The 19,266-nt window shown below is 46.2% G+C and overlaps 1 protein-coding gene and 1 long non-coding RNA gene across 8 annotated transcripts; one reads left to right on the forward strand and one right to left on the reverse strand.

Annotated features, from left to right (window-relative positions):
* Window positions 1-2,429: 2,429 nt before the first annotated feature.
* LOC136496810 (T-complex protein 1 subunit theta-like) lies at window positions 2,430-7,059 on the reverse strand. The gene is made up of 13 exons (XM_066492567.1): window positions 6,761-7,059; window positions 6,050-6,312; window positions 5,811-5,957; window positions 5,548-5,709; window positions 4,685-4,762; window positions 4,261-4,394; window positions 3,995-4,067; window positions 3,828-3,905; window positions 3,616-3,738; window positions 3,405-3,499; window positions 3,044-3,253; window positions 2,758-2,815; window positions 2,430-2,666 (listed from the first exon to the last, which is right to left on the reverse strand). Exons 1-13 carry the CDS (start codon window positions 6,912-6,914, stop codon window positions 2,595-2,597), a joined length of 1,647 nt encoding a protein of 548 aa, XP_066348664.1. The 5' UTR covers window positions 6,915-7,059; the 3' UTR covers window positions 2,430-2,594.
* Window positions 7,060-10,526: 3,467 nt separating this feature from the next.
* LOC136497970 (uncharacterized) lies at window positions 10,527-14,398 on the forward strand. Of its 7 annotated transcripts, none has more exons than XR_010769475.1 (8): window positions 10,527-10,826; window positions 11,143-11,500; window positions 11,919-11,994; window positions 12,409-12,582; window positions 12,670-12,717; window positions 12,855-12,948; window positions 13,445-13,494; window positions 14,158-14,398. It is a non-coding gene; the product is annotated as an uncharacterized lncRNA (long non-coding RNA). The 7 variants fall into 7 exon arrangements; XR_010769478.1 differs by having other exon boundaries at window positions 11,143-11,478; XR_010769481.1 differs by having other exon boundaries at window positions 10,528-10,826; window positions 11,143-11,379.
* Window positions 14,399-19,266: the final 4,868 nt, after the last annotated feature.

Consider the following 19,266-nt stretch of genomic DNA (forward strand, 5'->3'; position numbering starts at 1 on the left):
CAACAGGTGTCCAACGTATGACAAAACATCAAGTCCTAATGAACAGGGGCAAACTCAACCTTAAGTTTGATAAAGTACTGGAAAATCACATAATTGAAAAAATTAAGGGGTCAATCAAAATCAAACAGGGGTACAGTTGTACAGACAAATGCGACAAAGTAATTCCCATTGAGCATTGGTTGATGTTGACGTATGCTGCTTTCAGTTCGTAGTGATGGATGGAAATGGTTGGTCCTTCACCAACTACCATCCTAGACTCATTCCATTTGCCAATCTGTCTAGCCACACATACAAGAATGCTCACCGTGCGAGCAAAGGACTGCATTCAACGCTACCCAAAACAATATCCATCGAGACAACTTTTCACTCTTACAGCTAGAACTAAAGTAACACTCTTTACATGAGCTCAGTTGGTGTGACGAAGTGAAGGAACGAACCCTGGAATTAATCATTTGATACATCAGCACTGCAATACACCAGGAAAGAACATGCAAATTCCCCATGCGATATCAGCACGGCTGTGCAACCCTTCCAAACGTGAACTCCGGGCACCCACAACCTTCTACAAAACCAAAGCCTATATAAGATGGAAAAAGTCTACATGACGTGTTCAGGTAGTCTACATAACCCTTAAACTATAAAACCAAATATTATGCACACTAAATTTTGTCAAACCGGGCAAATAAACCCCTAGAGTGGTATTGGAAGGTGGTTTTGCTGACGTGGCAATCCATGCTGGCTGGTTTTGACTACGGGGCTTTCGGACCCACCTGTCAGCCTGGTTGACACGCACCACAGAGCGACGGCGGCGACAGCGGACGCAGAGCAATCTGCAGGGAGCAGAGGCCGCGCGCAGGGAGCGGCGGCATCGGTGGCCGACCCCCGCCTGCTCTTCCTCCCCAAAGCTGGTCCGTGGTGAGGCGCGCCATGGCCTCGTCGTTGGGTGCGAGCACGGTGAGGTCGTAGCCGCCGTAGAGGAGCAGCGTCTGGATGAAGTCCTTGATCTGTCTGTGCCCGTCGAAGTGGTGCTTCCCGGAGCCGGGCCCAGGCCCGGGCGCGGGGCGATGGAGGGTCTGGGCGCCATGGCGTCCCAGATCGGGAGCACGGGGCGCATGGTGCCGGCGCCGGCCCCTGGTGCGGCGAGCTCGACCTCCTCGCGCGGAGAGCGTGGGGTGGGAGGCCGCGGACTAGGAGTCGGAGGGAAGACGCGAGGGGAGGACGGGGTAGAGCAGCCGTCGGCGGCCTAGCGGCAGCGGAGGGGAGCACAAGCGCCTGGTCGCGCTCGCCGTCGCCGCGCGCGTCGCCATGGTCACCACCCGGTCCGCGGGGCCAGCGGTGGCGGGAGGAGATGGAGCGGGAGCTGATGGAACGGACGCCGGCGCCGCTGGCGGCAGCAGACGATGCATGGAGGACTTCTTCGACTGCCACCTCGGCCTGCTCGGCGCGTTGGGCATGACATGGGCTGCGACGCGGTCCCAGTGGCAGCCGCGCCAGCCGCTTCCTACCGCGTGCTCCTCCTCTACAACCGCCGCAGCTTCACGGCGCTCCGGTGCTACTCCTCGGACGCGGGAAGCTGGGGCCCGGAAGCGGAGGTGACAGGCGCCAGGATCGGCAGGGCCCAGCTCGCCGTGGGACTGCACACCGCCGTCGTGCACCGCGGGGTCGTGTTTTGGCCTCGCCTTGCGGTGGGGATTTGCATGGATGCATGCATCGTGGAGCTTGCAAGCTGTGGACCTGCATGGTTTGTTATCTCAGATAATCAGAATGTAGAAGCATTAGTTTACGCGTTGCGTGGTATCCTGTTGTCCTGTTCTTGTGGCTAGTTGTGCGAACTGTTCTTGTGGCTAGTTGTGCGAAGGTTCGGAGGTGTGGGGCATTAGCACAGAGCCGAAACGAGGCGGGGAGAAGGAAGGACGGGAGCAGAGAAGGCGCGGCAATTCGCGAGCTCGCCTCGGCACCAATGGCGACCGGTTACCAGAAAAACCGTCGGGACGTCCTCGCGCACTGGCTCTGCGTGGACTAGGAGGGCGCAACGCACGACCCACGCATCCACGAGGCAATTCAGGAGATCGAGAGGTTCGCCGTCTTCGTGTTGGCTGCTATTCTGCCGACTCCACCGTCTACGACTCCCGTGGAAGGCGTGGCCATGAAGCACGGTGGTGGCCGCGGAGGGATGGAGGAAGTCGGCGCGAGTGCGGCGCGTACGCGAGCGCAGTAGTGTCGCCGTGCGGCACGAGCGCGAGTGCGGCGCGTTGTCGTCGCGCGGCGTCGCTGTCGTGCAGCGCGAGAGCGAGCGGGCAATGGCGTCGGGATTGACCTGATCTAGGCTGACAGGTGAGCCTGGACGCCACAACATCAAAAACACCCAGCGTGGATTGCCATATCAGCTAAACCACCTCCCAATACCACCCATGGGGTTATTTGCCTGGTTTCACAAAGTTTAATGTATATAATACCTGGTTTTATAGTTTAGGGGTTATGTAGAACACCGTGAATACATAAGGGGTTATGTAGACTTTTTCCTAGATAAGATAGGATGTTCTCTGCTCTGAAACCTCGCATACGTGATACAAAGAAAACAATCACAATCAAAACTAATCCTCGTCCATCCCACCACCAGGCTGGGCATCTCTTCTTGGACCTCCTGCCGGCTTGGCCATGATGATCTGAACAGTTCATATTTATTCAAATATTACCATGTGCTCCTATGAAACGCAAGCATCAAAAAGAATTTAGAACGTAAGCTTGGAGTCATACCTGGTCAACCCGTAGCACAGTGCATGCAGCATCGGCAGAGTATTTTAGGGCAAAAAACCTGTACAGCAAAACAGGCAAAGTGAGAAATCTGCTAAGGGATCATCATAAGCAGCTTAAACTGCCACACAAGATGTGCAAACCCATGCCCAATTTGAGGACAAGCGTATGTAGACTAACAATGGTGCAAGCATTTTCCACATCCAATGAGCACATGTTCAATTACCACAAAAGATCGAAAACATTCTTAAACCAGCTTACACATGATGCCTACATCTGATCGACTTACTTTGTGACATAGAGGTCCCATATTTTTAAGGTCGAGATGTCCTTGCAGGCACCTTCCTCCAGGTCAATGCCAACTTTCACATTGCCACTAGCATGCTCAGCATAAAGAGAGGATATTATCTCCATTGCGCTAAGTCCAGCATTTTCTGCCAGGGTTCTTGGAACCATTTCAAAGCTTTCAGCAAATTTTGCAATGGCATACTGGTCCAACCTGTACAATTATTAACAGCAACCAACAAATGATTGAGGGAACATAAATTAACTTTTTTTTACAAAGGGTTAACCCTGCTCATATTGAAAGCAGATGTACTCTTACCCTGTACATGAGAAGTTATTAACTATCATGGTAAAAACAAACTTACCCTGTTTCCTTCAATGAGAACTCCTTCAATCTCTTTGCCAGCTCTATTTCTGTTGCAGCAGCACCAGGAATTATCCTACTGTCCCTGCACATTGACTAGCAGAAACAAAAAAGTGAGAACTCGGATAGATTAGCTAAACAGACATGGATGTTACAATACAATAAAAGAGTTAGGTCACAACTATTTTAGATACCACACAATACAGATATACCTTGTACGTATTGACGCCATCATCAACAGCTCTTTCAAGATCATCTAGTATACTGTCAGTACTGCCTCTCAAGACAACAGTAGCCACTGAATTTCCACCTTCTTCGTTCTTGACGACAGTAACCTTATAAATAAAAAACAAAATAAAATGAATGTTGGCGAGGAAGCATAAAGATAGATCTTCTGTAAAAGCACAAAGGGGGTAGAACATACTCGAGTACCACCAATTTCTTCAACGGAAACAGAGTCTGCATATCCTAGTTCGTCCGCATTGGGTTGGCTAAGTTTCAACTATATTTCAAAAGAAAACAAAAATCCAAAATCAGAATAAGTATGCTACTACAACACAGGAACAAATACATCTAAAAATCAGAACGTACAATTGCAATAGCCCCAGTAGTACGGCAGAATCTTCTCAGTTCAAACTTCGAGCTGATTTTCAGAACCATCAGTCTGCAAACAGAACATCAGTAAGTAACTGCTATCAAAAAGGTCAACAGCCACACACCCATACAGTCCTCAATTTTGGAGAAAATATAACATGATAATGCTCCAGTCTAAAAGGAATTTTCAACAAAGATCAATACTGCACAGAGAATTCAGGTAATATATTCAGTTCAGAACACATGAAAAGCAAAAAACTCACTTGTAACGTTCACAGAAATGTAGTGCCATGTCACCAACTGCAGTTCCACTGACAATAACCTTGGCACCTGAGTCAGCAACAGCTTTGATAAGCTCCTCCACCTTAGCTTCCTCGGTTTTAGCATAATTTTCTAGCTGCAAAAGCATATGTATTATAGATTCCAACATATAATTTTGTAGATTACAGCTTGCAATGCGCTACAGAAGCAAAGAAAAATCATGTGCTCCATTTTTAAGTTCAGCGTATCCATAAGAAATCAATCCACAGATTATGAAAAAGGAATGTACTGTTGGATGCACGTCTACATAACATAAAACACACAAAGCCAACTAAACAGCTTTGCAACACTAAACCTTCATGAGCATAGTAAAAGTAGGGATGACTTTAACAGAAGTAAAAAAAAAATCTCAGAGTAAGAACATACCTGCTCAGCGGAATGAATCAACACGGTTCCCTTTGTTTCAGTTGCTGAGGTATCGACACCACCAGCAAATACTGCAATCTGAATATTGATTGGTTTTAGAATTCAGAAAGAAACACTGCCAGAAAAAAAAAGGGCAGACCCAGTGCCGGAGGCTCCCACATGAGTGGGGTCTGGGGAAGGGATAAACCGAGACAAGCCTTTCCCCCGCAAAATCTGCGGAGAGGTTGCTTCGAACCCATGACCTGGTGACTCAGTGAGACAGCTCTCACCACTGCACCAGGCCTGCCCTTCTAAAGAAACACTGCCAGAAAACATACAGAAAAAGATGGGTACTGTGCTGTAATTGGTTAGGATTCCTGTGCATATTGAATTTCTAGCACCATGTTATAACATATAACCGCCCATTTAATTAAAATCATAGTTCCTACCCATTCATTGCCCTTAGCAGCAGTGTGAACTAGAAAGACAGAAATTAATAAAAATACTGTTCTATGAAGTGTCATTTTTAAGAAACGGAAAAGATTACAATAGCACTGAGCATTACACAAGCAAATGAAATGTGCTGTGCCGTAACCGCTTTAAGTAGGAATTGGTTTGCCAGGGCTTTATGAGTGATGTAATGCTACATAAGCATACATGATTCACTTGACAGTAACAAAATATACAAACAATGAACACATGAGTAACTGATTATCCTTGAGCTTGCAACAGCAAATACTCGTAACCTTGTGAAAATAATATTTAGAGCTCCATCCATTGCCCATTTCATTAAAAAATTCAAAATCAATAAAAAAGAAGGGTATAGAACTTTCACAGGTATAACCAGTGTGCAATGTGAATGAAGAGTAGCCTTTTGAGCTTACTTTTGCCTTCTCCACCCTTTTGATGCTACCAACAGCATCATTTTTCAGAACCATCCCACGGACCACAGAAGAATTGTGCAAACCACCTCCAAGCAGCTTAGCCACTCTAACATTGTCGACATTAAAGTTTGCAGGATTTTTGGGGCAAACTTGAATGCAGGCCTAAAAAACGATACAACAAACCCACTATCAGTTGATATCAGTATGACGCCCGAGGGGAAAAAAAGGCAAAGCTCCCTATAAGCTTGTATGGATTAGCTTACATCAGCCACAAGAGAGCACAGTACATCCTCCTGGCCAAACTGTTTGCTCGCGACAGCGGATCTCATCCTCAACACAACCTCCTCCTTGTTTCTTACGTCCATGTTCTCTGAGCCTTTCTCAACAAGATCCTCCAAGATCTCAATCGTCTGCATACCAAAGACAAAAGCACAAAGAGCCTGCCATTAGATTGCATGTTTGAATGCTACAAAAGCCTATGGGGGTCAGGGGGGCAAGTCACCTTGTTGATGGCTTTGGTGTAGCCAATAATGATCTCACTCGGATGCAAGCCCATCCTGATGAGCTCCTCAGCCTTCCCAAGCAGTTCGCCGGCAAATGATATGGTGAGATTGGCTCCATCCCCAATCTCCTCCTGCTGAGCCCTGCCAGCCAGTACCAGGATCTTAGCAGCCGGGTGCTGAACCTCGAGCTCATTCACGATGGTGGCAGCATCGTTTGTGACAAACAGCTTGTCCAAGTGATTGATAACCATCTTGTTCATTCCTACATAAAGAAAACAAATAGAACTACAACATCAAGCAATCGATCACTGGAAGGTTTCAGCATCTAAGTAAAATTTAGTCAGATGCGATTTACATAATGCAGGAGACTAGTAGTAGTGCAGAATACTAGTAGTACTAGACAAACTAATTGCTCGTGATCCAAACATTGTACAAGGTTAAATGTGATTTCAAACGGCACGCCAGTGTACAAAGCGCCGCACACTACCCAAACATTCATCAGCCTTGTCACCGTATCCCAATAAGCTCCAACAACTAGGCGACTCTTGGCTCCAGATCCCCCTCACTCCCTGCCCACTCCCCCCAACAGCTCGATCCAGCGGCCTCACGCTACGCCACCGAAGACCGAGCACGCTCATCTCGCTCCAGATCCCTCTTCACTCCAGTAGCCACCACCCGAGCCCATAACCCGCACGCGGAGCACGACTCACCGTTGGGGCCGAGGGAGGTGCGCGTGATGGCAGAGAGCTCGCGGCAGGCATCGGTGTTCTTGAGCACAGCCTCCTCGAGCCCGGAGAGGTGGCGGTGGCCCTCCTTGAGCATCGACTGGATCCCGCAGCCCGCCATCGAGCCGAGCCCCACCATCTTCGTCTCTGGCTGGGTGTGGGGGCGGTGGTCTGGCGGCGGGAGACGGCGCCGGCGGCGACGCGTATCTGGGGGAAGTTTTAAACCCTAGTGGGCGCTGCTTTGGGAGTGCGAGTGACGGGATAGGCGAAAGACGAGACGAGGCGGCGCGGTCAGATCGTCTAACTTTGGCTTCCTGAACTTTCCAATGCAGTCGCGTGGAATCTGACCACTCGCTCGGATCGGACGGTGAGCAGATGATATGCGCTGCCCTCCTCTACACGCTGGGCTTTGGCCCAACAAGAGCACGGCCTGTTTCAGTAGAAAAGAACCGCGGCGTTTCTTTTTAGCGCGATTTCTTGCTGTTTTGGCGCGACTCCTCTCGATTTTGGAGAACTCGGTGAAGGACGGGCTCACGGGCCTGCAACGGCGGCGGCGGAGGCGGAGGCGACGACCGTACAGTCGCGCAGGGGAACGAGGGAAGTCTCCTGGCTGGGCTAAGATGGGCCACCTGAAGGCCTGTTAAATTGGTTAGGTCCAATAGTTTTAGTCTCTCACGGTTGGATCTAAAATGGATTCACCTCAAAAAAAAAAAAAGGTTGGATCTAAAATGGATGGCTAGGATGATCAACTCCAGAGGAAAGTTGAGGAAGCCGAAGTTAGACAATCTGATTCCCACACGGTAGAACCGGAGTTGCACGGACCAGTCCATCGGTAAACCCCGGGGGGGGGGGGGGGGGGGGGGGGGGGGGGCAAATTTATTAACTACCTTTTTTGCACAACAAAAACTCAGTCAATTTTAGGATGTACAACTGAATTTGAGAAATTTGCGCTACGTTTCGAAACATTATATTGCTTGACTTCTTCATATTTTCTATTTCTGATATGTTTTATTTTCTTTATTCATTATTTTGGCATATGAAATTACCATAGTGACCTTGCCTCTATCTCTCTTTTTCTCCAATTTTTTTACCTCGCTGCATCCAGCGGGAGAGCGCGGTGGAGGCTATCTATCACTTCGGCAATAAAATGGTCTCCTATCACCTACAGGATGCGAAGAGAGCCAAGAAGCCAATCGACCCGATAATCTTGTCTGTCACGCTAGACACTAGTAGAAACGCCGTACGTGTTTAGAAAAAAAAACATAGTAAGCAATAATTTATATTTACTAGCAAATATGCCTGTGTGTTGTAACCGGAGAAATAAAACCTATTAAACATTTATATAAAATGATAATGGAAATGGTATATTTTTGTTTATGTTTTACCTTTTTTATAATTAAAAGTTATAATTTATTTTATAATGACCATGACATCCATAATATATACAAGTCAATGCCGATAATAATATAATAATGTCCTATTAAGTTTGTATGTATTGAATTAAAATACAATCTTAGTAGATTTTTTCTCATCGCAAAGCACATAAATATTTAAGCGTAAGTATATTATAACTTTTTTTATACTAAATGGCCCCGTTCGCGTGCCCTTAAACCCGACTTGATCCGCTTATTTTTTCATCCGGAACAGTGTTTTTCTCTCACAAATTCCTGTAGCATTCCTCCAAACCATCCAAATTCCTTCAGAATTCAGACAAGCGAACAGGCCCCATGTGTTCGTAAAGGCAGGCCTGGCGCGTGGCTTGTGGCTAGTGAAGATGGGCCAGTCTCCAAGCGCGTTCCACCGCAAGCAGGACTTGTCCGCGCACAACCACTGTAATTAAGCCTGTAACGCTTTCTGCCAAGGCCTAGCCTCAAGGCCAAGGCCGCTACAGGAGCATGGCGTGGTGGCAGCACCTCCCTCCTTATGGTCAAGGGGTGGCAAGACGTGTTGATCTTGCCCACTCGCCGGTTTCGATCTCTCTTCGTGGGACGCTCCGTTGTGACTTCGGCCGAGGTCCATAGGCGAGGCGTGTTTGGCCAGTGCAGGCGCCAAATTTATGGCCATGATGGGTGGATCCATAGCATGGCAGATCACACAAATTTTTGGCCACCCATTGAGTCTGTTCTACGTTCCCGCTACCAATGTCTTTGTTGTGCAGAAGCTGATGGCAAGAGCATGGCTCCGTATGTCTACTGGATCTGGAACTTGCTCTTCTCCAATCTTGTTTCTATTTTTTTTAAGACATCTTTTATGTAGAGATTTATTTTGTATAACTGTCAAGCTAAGTTTTAACTCATCACATGTTCCTTTTATTTGGCAGATTTCTCCCTTTCCTTTTCTTTGCTTCCTTTTTTCATGGTTAGCTTCAACGTACTACAAATTGACTCATATTGAACGTACTTGGGACAAAAAAGCACCTCCCTGAGCTCCGTATGGGACTTAAACTCATGGCAAATTGGCAATCGGAAACCTTGTGGGACCATACATGTCCATGCCAGATACAACTAATAAATAACTAAATTCATAAAAAAAGAAAATAAATTCTTTTCTAATTGCAACACATTTGAAAATATAATTAGTTAAAATCTAAATTTCAAAATAAAAATAATATAAATATTTTGATAGAAAAAGATAAATAATCAAATCCATTTAAAATAATCAGTACACATAATGTAATAGCAAACATGCCACAAAGAATGCAATTTAACTAAATAAAGCACATCATTATTTGTCCATTTAGAGTTATGATAGGAGAAAAGAAAATTAAGCACTAAAAATAAAACAATAATGATACCCTTAGGGCGTCCGTCCTTTCCGGACAGGACCAACCTGCCTGCCCCCGCGTCCCACGTCTCGTGCCGTAGACCCTCGCTCGTGCCTCGCGCGCGCGCCCACATCTCGTGCCTCGTTTATATGGGCGGAAGCAAATTCTGTCTCATGGAGAGCGTGATACGAGAGGCAGTGGATATGGAGCGCTCCTTGGTTGACCAGGACGGTTACCGGCTCCATGTCACCATGTTTGGCCTCAAGCACATTCATAAGAGAGAGCTGCAAACTACTCATTCCGTCCTAAAATAGAAGTCGTTATAGGATGCGTACGGGTTAAACTTTTCTAACTTTAAGTAAGTCTATAGAAAATACGTGTAACATTTATATCTCTAAATAAATTTATTATGAAAGTATATTCAATGATCTACCTAATGATACTAATAATGTATTATAAATATTAATATTTTTTATATATTTGGTCAAAGTTAAAAGTGTTGACTTCTCGAGAAGTGAGAATGACATCTATTTTGGGACGGATGGAGTACGCATCACCAGTTCAGACGCTCCCGTGTAGTATCTAGGCATGAATATTCTTTTGCTCATGAAGCGTTCTAGATGTAGAAGCAGATTTGGTTTGTTGCAGCATGCATGCTCCATTTCGTCATTGTTTGGGTTACTTATTACTGCCCACAAAGGATTGGTGCATGTCGTGGGTTATCAGTGTATCCTAGATTAAGTTAAAGTTATTGGTCCTAAAAGAGAGGTTAGTTAAAAGATATACGGAGTATTTATGTGGATTTTTTTGTGTAGCATGATCTGTTCCTGTCGTACATACATGTTATGTAAGAAGATGCCTATGTTACTAGCTTACTACCAATGGCGGAGCTGAACGTATTGCTGTGGCAAGAATGGCATCATGAGCTGCCAGATAGCTAGCAAGCATGTATGCCACAGACATCTAGTCAGTTAAAATCTAACGATAAGCAGTAATACACAAAACAACGCTTGCAGCCATGCTTGCAGACATCTATCCGCCTCCACTTGAAGACGCGCTCCGCCTGTACCAGCGACGGCACTCCACCCTCCGCGACCCCTCCTCCCTCCCCGACGTTGCGCCGCGCCAGCACGTGTGCCCCAGCCTGGCGAAACCCTAGCGGTGCATCACGTCCGCGCCGCTCTCCCCTGCCGCCTCCAGCCAACGCCTCCTTCGTTTGGCCTCGCCGGTCCAGCAGTCCGTCGCTGTCCACTTCACGCCCGTCGCCGCCACGCCAGATGTCCCAGGGTAGGGACCTCCTTCATTTTCGCCTGCCTTGCCCCTGCTCAAATCGATTCGATTCTGATGAATCCTCATGCTCTGGTCTTCTCGCTATTGCCACCATTGGTTCCATTTACCTGCTATGGACACCTCGCAAAGCAAGAGGTCTAATACATCCATGTACAAAAACCTATTGTGTGATGTGTTTACTCCTACACATTGATGCCTTCTAGGTGTTTGCTGAAATGCCGAGGTGAATATAAAAGAGTCAAGACAAATAATATATATACCAAAATGTCATCTGTTCATGCACAGCCCTTCAACCATCTATGTTTTTGTACAGATGGCACGAAAATAGTCTAATGGCGTATTCCAGTTCTTTTCTTCGGTGTTGCCATGCACAAACCTAACCAGAAGAGCCTGCACAGATAGTTGGGTCACCACAAATGAAGGAAAAATCATTCCTTCTCTTTCTCCCATCTCAAACTGCCACTTCCCAGTGCTTTACAATGATCAGTAGCCGACAATCCAGAACATTTACCATCTTACCTTATCAATTCTACATGTGTTGCCAATGCAGGTACCTTTCCCATCGCTATTTACATTCACTAATTACCTACATGCTGCTCTCTTGCGGACAATCATTGCAGAACCGATCTCAGGAAATGAGATTGTAGAGGTGCTCAAATGATAGCATAAAGGTGTTGTTGTCTTTATTGACGGTTCCATTTCCAGTTATGCAGAAAACATGCCATCTTAAAATTATTCTTCATTACATCACTCTGCAACAGGAAAAAAATGCCATCTCGAGTGTGTCTCACCGATGATTTTCTTGCCTTCTCAGTACCTACCACTTTCATATGCAGAGAGGTCGTGGAAATATCTTATTTGCATGACCATTTTAGGATTGCTAAAATAGATAGGTGATTAAAGTATCTGTCCTGGCCTTCCTGTTGCCACAGTTTCAAAAGGAATCAATTAGCCCTTACATATTTTGGGTGGTTTCCTCATTACTTTGCTTAGCCTTCCTGTCGCCACAGTTTGAAAAGGAATCAATTAGCCCTTACATATTTGGGTGCTTTCCTCATTACTTTGCTTACTATCTCTTTGATTTTTCAGGCTGCAGATTAATTTGGGAATACATACCAGGATGCTGCACTGAATGGATCCATTGAAAAGCTCTACAAACTGAGTGGTAATCATTCTTGATGCTTCAATCAATGTGGTATTGCACCTGCTTCCAGCTTGGGTTTTCCCACGATAATCACAGTGACATGCTTCCTCATGTCCATGGCTCCACATTTTCTTTTACATACATATTAGAGTTAGGTGGTTTTTAACTTCCCTAGGTTTGTTCAACGAGCTCCATGTTTGTGTTAACAAGGAGCCAGTATCCACGAAAACCTTAATACGAAACGACATGTGACCTTACTTAAAAATGTTTTGATGCATTTCTCAGTTTTTCTTCCATCAATGGACCACGAAACAAATCAGGATATTAACCATTATATTTGTTTTTGTTCTCTATTTTAAAATCTCCCGTCTTAATATGTGAGCGATGCTTACAGTTACTGTCCTTACAATGTGTTCCATATTATGTTTTGGACAGGTTGGGAATTCTAGAATCATGGTACTAAAATTGAGATCGTCTTCAATCGCCGTCAGTTTTTTCCAAATTGTAGCAGCACACCAGACATATAGTTGCAAAGGTAATTCACAGTGCATTCATCCTCGCCTTGCACCCATCATGGCAACCGATCTCATCCTTCCCAAGAAACTTCAGGTGCTTAATGCCATATCCATTTCTCAGTCTACCCATTTTCCCTTATCTCCATGTATGCTTATATTATATCTCCCTATCTCCATGTAGCCTGAGAGTTGAAAATGTCAGCGGCCATCGGGCACACAAGAGGTCATGGTAAATGCTATCTCTTTGTTCTGTGTCCTTCAATCACCTACTGAACAATTTACTCTTCTAATTAGTCTACATGTACATCCAAGCTAGCCTGCTAAACACTGAAAAGGCTAAATCCTTTTAATTTATATATTGACCAGGTCCACACCCTATACATAAAACTTTGACAGTAACGGTCTTGAAACACCATGGACTGATGTATCCAGTTTACGTCTTCACCTTATTCTTCTTAAGGTAACTATCAATGCTCTTGCTATCAATTCAGCTGATTACAAACTGCAATAGGAGAAGAAAAAAAGGTCCTCTTCAATTTATATTCCTGCACACTCTTTTTTTTCTATGCTTGCTCTTAGCTATGTATTGGATTTGTCTCGCATGCGTATAATAACCACCCTCCCTTATAAATGGGCTTTACTGTCACTTCTCATGATTGAGATCTTCCAGCTTAGACATATACTGTCTATGCACACTGAGTACAATTTTTTGTTATAATACCATTGCTGGGGTTAGTCTACATATGCACAGCCCAACAATCATGTACCTATTTCAAAAGGTAACCAAATCACCTTTTCATTCAAACATACTTTAGGACGACAAAACATTTACTTTGGTTCTGCTACCTTCAAGCAATCTTTTCCAACGTACTGCTCCATCGCAATTTGTATACGACTGCGCTGCCCTGGGGGCATTTTCGAAACATTAGCTAATGTCGGTCCATTTATCATTGCAGGGGTTAGTCCATATATGCACAGCCCAAACATCATGTGCGCGTTTCAAAAGGTAAGCAAATCACTTTTTCATTCAAACATACTTTAGAAATACAAAAACATTGCTTTGGTTGTACTTAAAGCCGTCTTTTCCAACATGCTTCTCCATCCCAGTTTGTGTAATACTGCACTACCCTGGGAGGCTTTTTGAATGTTTACCTGATGGTATTTTAGTTCAACGAATCCATGTCCTCAAAAGTTATTGCTATTCGTATACCAATTCATGCCTGTACGTTCCTCATCATGCATTTGTCCCTTCTTTCCCTGGTAATTTATTTTTATATTTTCTGCATAGTCACATTGTTTCATGCTACATTCCTATGATTCTGCAGCTGTTAAGTAGAATATGCTCCAGTCATATCACCCTCACCTTATATCATGAGTTCTTGCTTTCAAGGCTACTATCATATTCTGTGGAATAATAAAATCGTATTGCCTTTTGTTCAAATAATTTTGTGATATCTTTGCTTGCCTTTTGTTTAAATGCTTCGTATGCGCACATGTGTAAATGACCAGTCGTGTCCTGAAGACAGTATATATGGATACACCATACGGGCAACAATTTCCTTACGCAATGAAAAATGCTTTCATCTGTGCTTTCGCTAATAATTATATATTTTTTGTGACTGATATTGCTATGTTTAATTAAAACCTTGGTCTCTACATGTCCTTTCAGGACACCGCTTCCAATGGTTGCAGGTTTCAGAAACAGTTTTCCTGTTGCGAACTTATAAATTACATTCCTCTTTGTACCAACCAATGTCGCTCCTGTAAATATCGTATGGACAAAACTGCTGTTATTCCAAACAGATTACTGTCAATCAATTCAGAAGTGTACTAACTTGCAACTAAACCGTTGATCTTTCCTTTTTTTTCATCTTGCTCTGTTGTGCCCGCGGCAACGCCCGGGGACCCTGCTAGTTACCAATCATTGTACTGAACTATTGGTTCGATTTATTTGGCTTCTGTCGTCATCACACTACTGGGGCCATTCTGATTCAATGTTCAACTCATCTGCAGATATATAAGCTCATTTGTAATTTATTTATGTGTTAGCATGCGCAAAAACTCTATGTATAATGCATGCAACACATCTGTATTATTGTTCAAATGAGTAGCTCCTTCATGCGTGCTTTGTGTGTTGGCCAAAATCAAGCAGCAATGGGTTAGTTCTGAACTGAAATGGATCCGTTCCGGTAGTTGGAAAATGGATGATGATGCAGTGTTACTTCTGAAGATTTACTAGCTATACATACACCGCAGAGATGCAGAATACGCCAATAGCCCAATACGGCTGTAGTATCAAGTATGGGTCACATTGTCAGTTGTCACAAGGTTCAGGAACTCGGTTCTTGCTTTTTTGAAACGTATAGTTTTACTCGGAACAAAAAAGAAAAAAAGGAGATCAAAACAACTAAGGTTTCTGCAGATCAAGTAGAAAGAATCATGATGGCTCAACACTAATGTGTTCTACATCGCAGATTCGCATACAGTCAGAGACGAAGAAACAACTTGAAGCAGGGAAAACTGTACTAAAAAATCTTGCTCTACTAATGGCAAAACGAGCAAGAGATCGATCTGCCCCTTTAAATTGAGAGCAACGTTTAGCAAAAAAACAGCCGTTGACAGGAATCTTGTGCTCAAAATCCCTTCAAATGTAGCACATAGTTTATTATTGAGAGAATTATTTATTTGGCACCGAAACAAACCAGTGTTTCGTATTTGGCACTCGAAAATTTGAACTTTCTTATCTGGCATCAAGTTGAAATTTCCTTTCGTAAATGGCACTGCCGTCCATTTAGGGCAGTAACGGTGTCAAGTGACTAACAAAAAGACATAAATACCCTTGTTTGCAGTAGAAACCCATGGTGCCAAATAGGGAAGTTCAAGTATTTTCGTATGGACGATATTGGCCTCAACTACTTCCCTCATCCTAGTCACTGACGTGTAGGCCTCACGCGTGCTCATCGTCAACTGCAGCCTCTTCAACCCGACGCCGTCGCTGGCGTCCATGGTGGTGCACCGCTACAAGATGCGGGAGGACGTCAAGTCGTTCAACCTTGGCAGCATGGGGTGCAGCGCGGGGCTCATCGCCGTGGACCTCGCCAGGGACATGCTGCAGGCGAACCCCGTGGTGCTACGCCGTCGTGGTGAGCACCGAGAACATCACGCTCAACTGGTACTTCGGCAACGACCGCTCCACGCTGCTGTCTAACTGCATCTTCCGCATGGGCGGCGCCGCCGCGCTGCTGTCCAACCGCCGCGCCGACGCCGGGCGCGCCAAGTACCGGCTACTGCACACGGTGCGCACCCACAAAGGCGCCGCGGACGAGTGCTACGGCTGCGTGTACCAGCGCGAGGACGGCACAGGTCGCATCGGCGTGTCGCTGGCGTGCGAGCTCATGGCCGTCGCCGGGGATGCGCTCAAGACGAACATCACCACCCTGGGCCCGCTGGTGCTCCCGCTGTCGGAGCAGCTCAAGTTCCTCAGGTCCCTCTCGCTCGCGGTTATACCTTTGCTCGTCGAGTTCTCCTAATCCGAAAGCAACGGCGGCGCCGCCAGCAGGTTTCCCTTCCCTCATACCGGTACTTATGCCACCCACCATCCACCTCGCAGTTCAAGAGGGCGACGCACAGGCGCACAATGGAGTGGGCATCGATCTGGGCGGTGCTTTAGCGCGGAGGCGGGCCCATCTCTTTGACGACCAGTGATTTCGCCCACACAGCCTTCACCGGCGCACGGGGCGAAGCAGGCCGAAGTCGAGGTGTGCCACAAGGTCGCAGTGGGCAGGTGCGGCAGCGGCCCCCTCTCTTCGACGCCCATGGCCCTCCCCAGATCACATCATCTGCCGGCGCACGGGCAAAGGCGGTCGGAGCCGAGGAGGACCGGGTCGGGGAGAAGGCTTAGCCCACATGTCATCCATCGACACGTACTACGCGTTTGTAGGCGCTAGTTCGACTGCTCGATGGAACGTACTCGTTGCTTTCGGGGCCATGCACTTCTAGCAAACTGATCACTCGACACTGGTAGTGGTGCACTGGTGTTTGCCTCAGTTTGGTCGTGTCAAACTGTTCTGGCTCGTTTCTAATCAGTTTTTTTTAACTTCATATCAAATCTACGACAATATATTTTTAAAATACATTCTGATAATACATCAATATATTTATCTAAATATATGATCAGAGAAAAATCTATTAAAGAGCGAAATGTTCTTCGTCCTTCATCGCTCACTACCGTCAGATGGAGTACAAAAAGTTACAATACCGTATGCAAACATGTTACGAAGTCCGATCTGAAAAACGAATTAAAATATGAAGTGTTTCCATAATCTGCCATTCTCTTACATGCCCAAGTTAAGTGTTCATATATGGTTTGGAATCCAGCCCTAAAGCGAATCAGAACACATGACACGACCATTGATAAATCTTTAAATCTCTCATACGCATGAGTTAGAGCAGCACACACGCAGACATAATACAAAGTTCGATTTCAGACGACTTAAATCTCGAACCACGAGTCGTTCGCATATAACTACGAAATAATAAGCTGAACGTTTCGTCGCTACACATATAGCACCCCGGGGTTCGCCTGCAGCATCTCAATCCGCTAATTAGTTGATGGGTACACACGTACGGAACTGCTGGTGGCTGCAGTTGACTATGAGCACACGTGGGGCCTACACGTCAGTGACTAGGATGAGGAAAGTAGTTGAGGCCAATATCGTCCATACGAAAATACCTGAACTTCCCTATTTGGCACCATACGAAAATACTTGAACTTCCCTATTTGGCACCATGGGTTTCTGCTGCAAATAAGGGTATTTATGTCTTTTTGCCGACCACTTACACCGTTACTGCCCTAAATGGACGGCAGTGCCATATACGAAAGGAAATTTCAACTTGATGCCAGATAAGAAAGTTCAAATTTTCGAGTGCCAAATACGAAACACTGATTTGTTTCAGTGCCAAATAAATAATTCTCCCTTTATTATTAATGGCAAACGGCCAAAAATCATCAAGATATTTGTATCTTTTATTTTGAGAGCAAACATTGAGGAAAAAACACCAGTAATATTTTGCTCATATATGTGTGTCGGGACCAATACTAGGGTACCCGAAGAGGAGGTGCTAATAACCATCGCCATTGATTCATCCGAGCAGTCAAGAGCGCGACTACAGCTCCAACCGACCCCTAGGTGCGCAAGCTCCGCCTCGTCCGGCCTCTGGGGGAGGACTCCGCCTCGCCCGACCCTTGGGTCTACACTTCGCCTCGCCCGGCCTTTGGGGGAGGACTCCGCCTCACCCGACCCAGAGGCCGCGGGCTCCGCCTCGCCCGACCCTTGGGTCTACACCTCGCCTCGCCCGGCCTCTGGAGGAGGACTCCGCCTCGCCCCGACCCCCGAGGCCGCGCGCTCTGCCTCGCCCGACCCTTGGGTCTGCACTCCGCCTCACCCAACCTCTGGGGGAGGACTCCGCCTTGTCCGACCCCAAGACCACGGGCTCTGCCTCGCCCGACGGAGACCCATACCGCCGCCAACCACTCCAGGTCCTAGCGAATGGGCCTGGGTCAAAGCTCTAACACCAGGGAGGTGATCGGCACGCCCCGATGTAACCCGTGGCCGTAACGGGCCATACCTGGGGATTCACATCAGGAACAGCGTCGGGCGTACCGGTGCTGTTATGCCTAACCCTCGTACGGGCACTGACATGCACGTCAGTTCACCATGACGTCTGTCGGGACGGAGTGGAGCGCCACGACCGGGAGACGACACCTGCTCATGGCGCTATTGAAGGACAGGGCCACGACGTGGAGCTGTCCCTGTTGACATCTACAGGGTCGGCATGACCCGCGTGAAGGAAAAGAAGGACCCGACGATCCTGGAGGAATTCTTTTCCTTCTCATTCTTCTTTTTTCCTCGACTGTAACCCGTGCTTTCCCTTGGCCTATAAAAGGGAAAGCAGGGCGTCCCATGAAGAGGACTCGACTCGGATCGATCACATCGCAACAAATCACACCGATTCGAACTCGAACCCTGAACCGATTAGAACACACAAGCACACAGCTGAGAACCGACCAAGCCCTCAGCACCCGTTCGCTCCTCTCACTAGAGACTTGGGATATCTCTCTCTCTCGATCGTTTGTAACACCTACTATGAACTTTCAGTGCCAGTAACATGAGCAGCAGCAACGAACTGGACGTAGGGACATTCTGCCCGAATCAGTATAAACATCGTGTCCTCTTAGCACACCATCCGGGCTAGACGCGCAATATTAAAATTTTACTTGTTGGTGACAACTCGAAACACCGATGATGTGTTTCCAAATGCAGCATAGCAAAAAACAAGAAAAACAAAAAAGGATCCAGACAACCTGAGCAAGAGTTCGATCTGCCCCTTTAAATTGAGAGCAGCGTTCAGCAAAAAAACAGATGTTGACAGGAATATTGTGCTCAAATTCCCTTAAAATGCAGCACAGCTAAAAAAGGTCTATTATTAATGGCAAAAAGCCAAAAACCATCAAGAGATCTGTATATTTTAATATGAGAGCAAATGTTGAGGAAAAACAGCTGGAATTTTTTGCTCATGTGTTTTCAAATGCAGCAAAGCAAAAAACATGAAAAACAAGAAAAGCCTGTAGGCCACCCCAGGGTAAGCATGCTGACCAGGAACGACCCTCTACAGCACACTTGACCGTTAATCGGTGGCCCATAGGTCATGACTTATCCACCAAGCTTAGGGTGCTTGTCTCCATATTAATCGAGGAGGCAGCGGTACGACAGATCCT

The sequence above is a fragment of the Miscanthus floridulus genome, chromosome 12 (genome assembly GCF_019320115.1).
Source record: "Miscanthus floridulus cultivar M001 chromosome 12, ASM1932011v1, whole genome shotgun sequence".
Classification (NCBI taxonomy): domain Eukaryota; kingdom Viridiplantae; phylum Streptophyta; class Magnoliopsida; order Poales; family Poaceae; genus Miscanthus; species Miscanthus floridulus.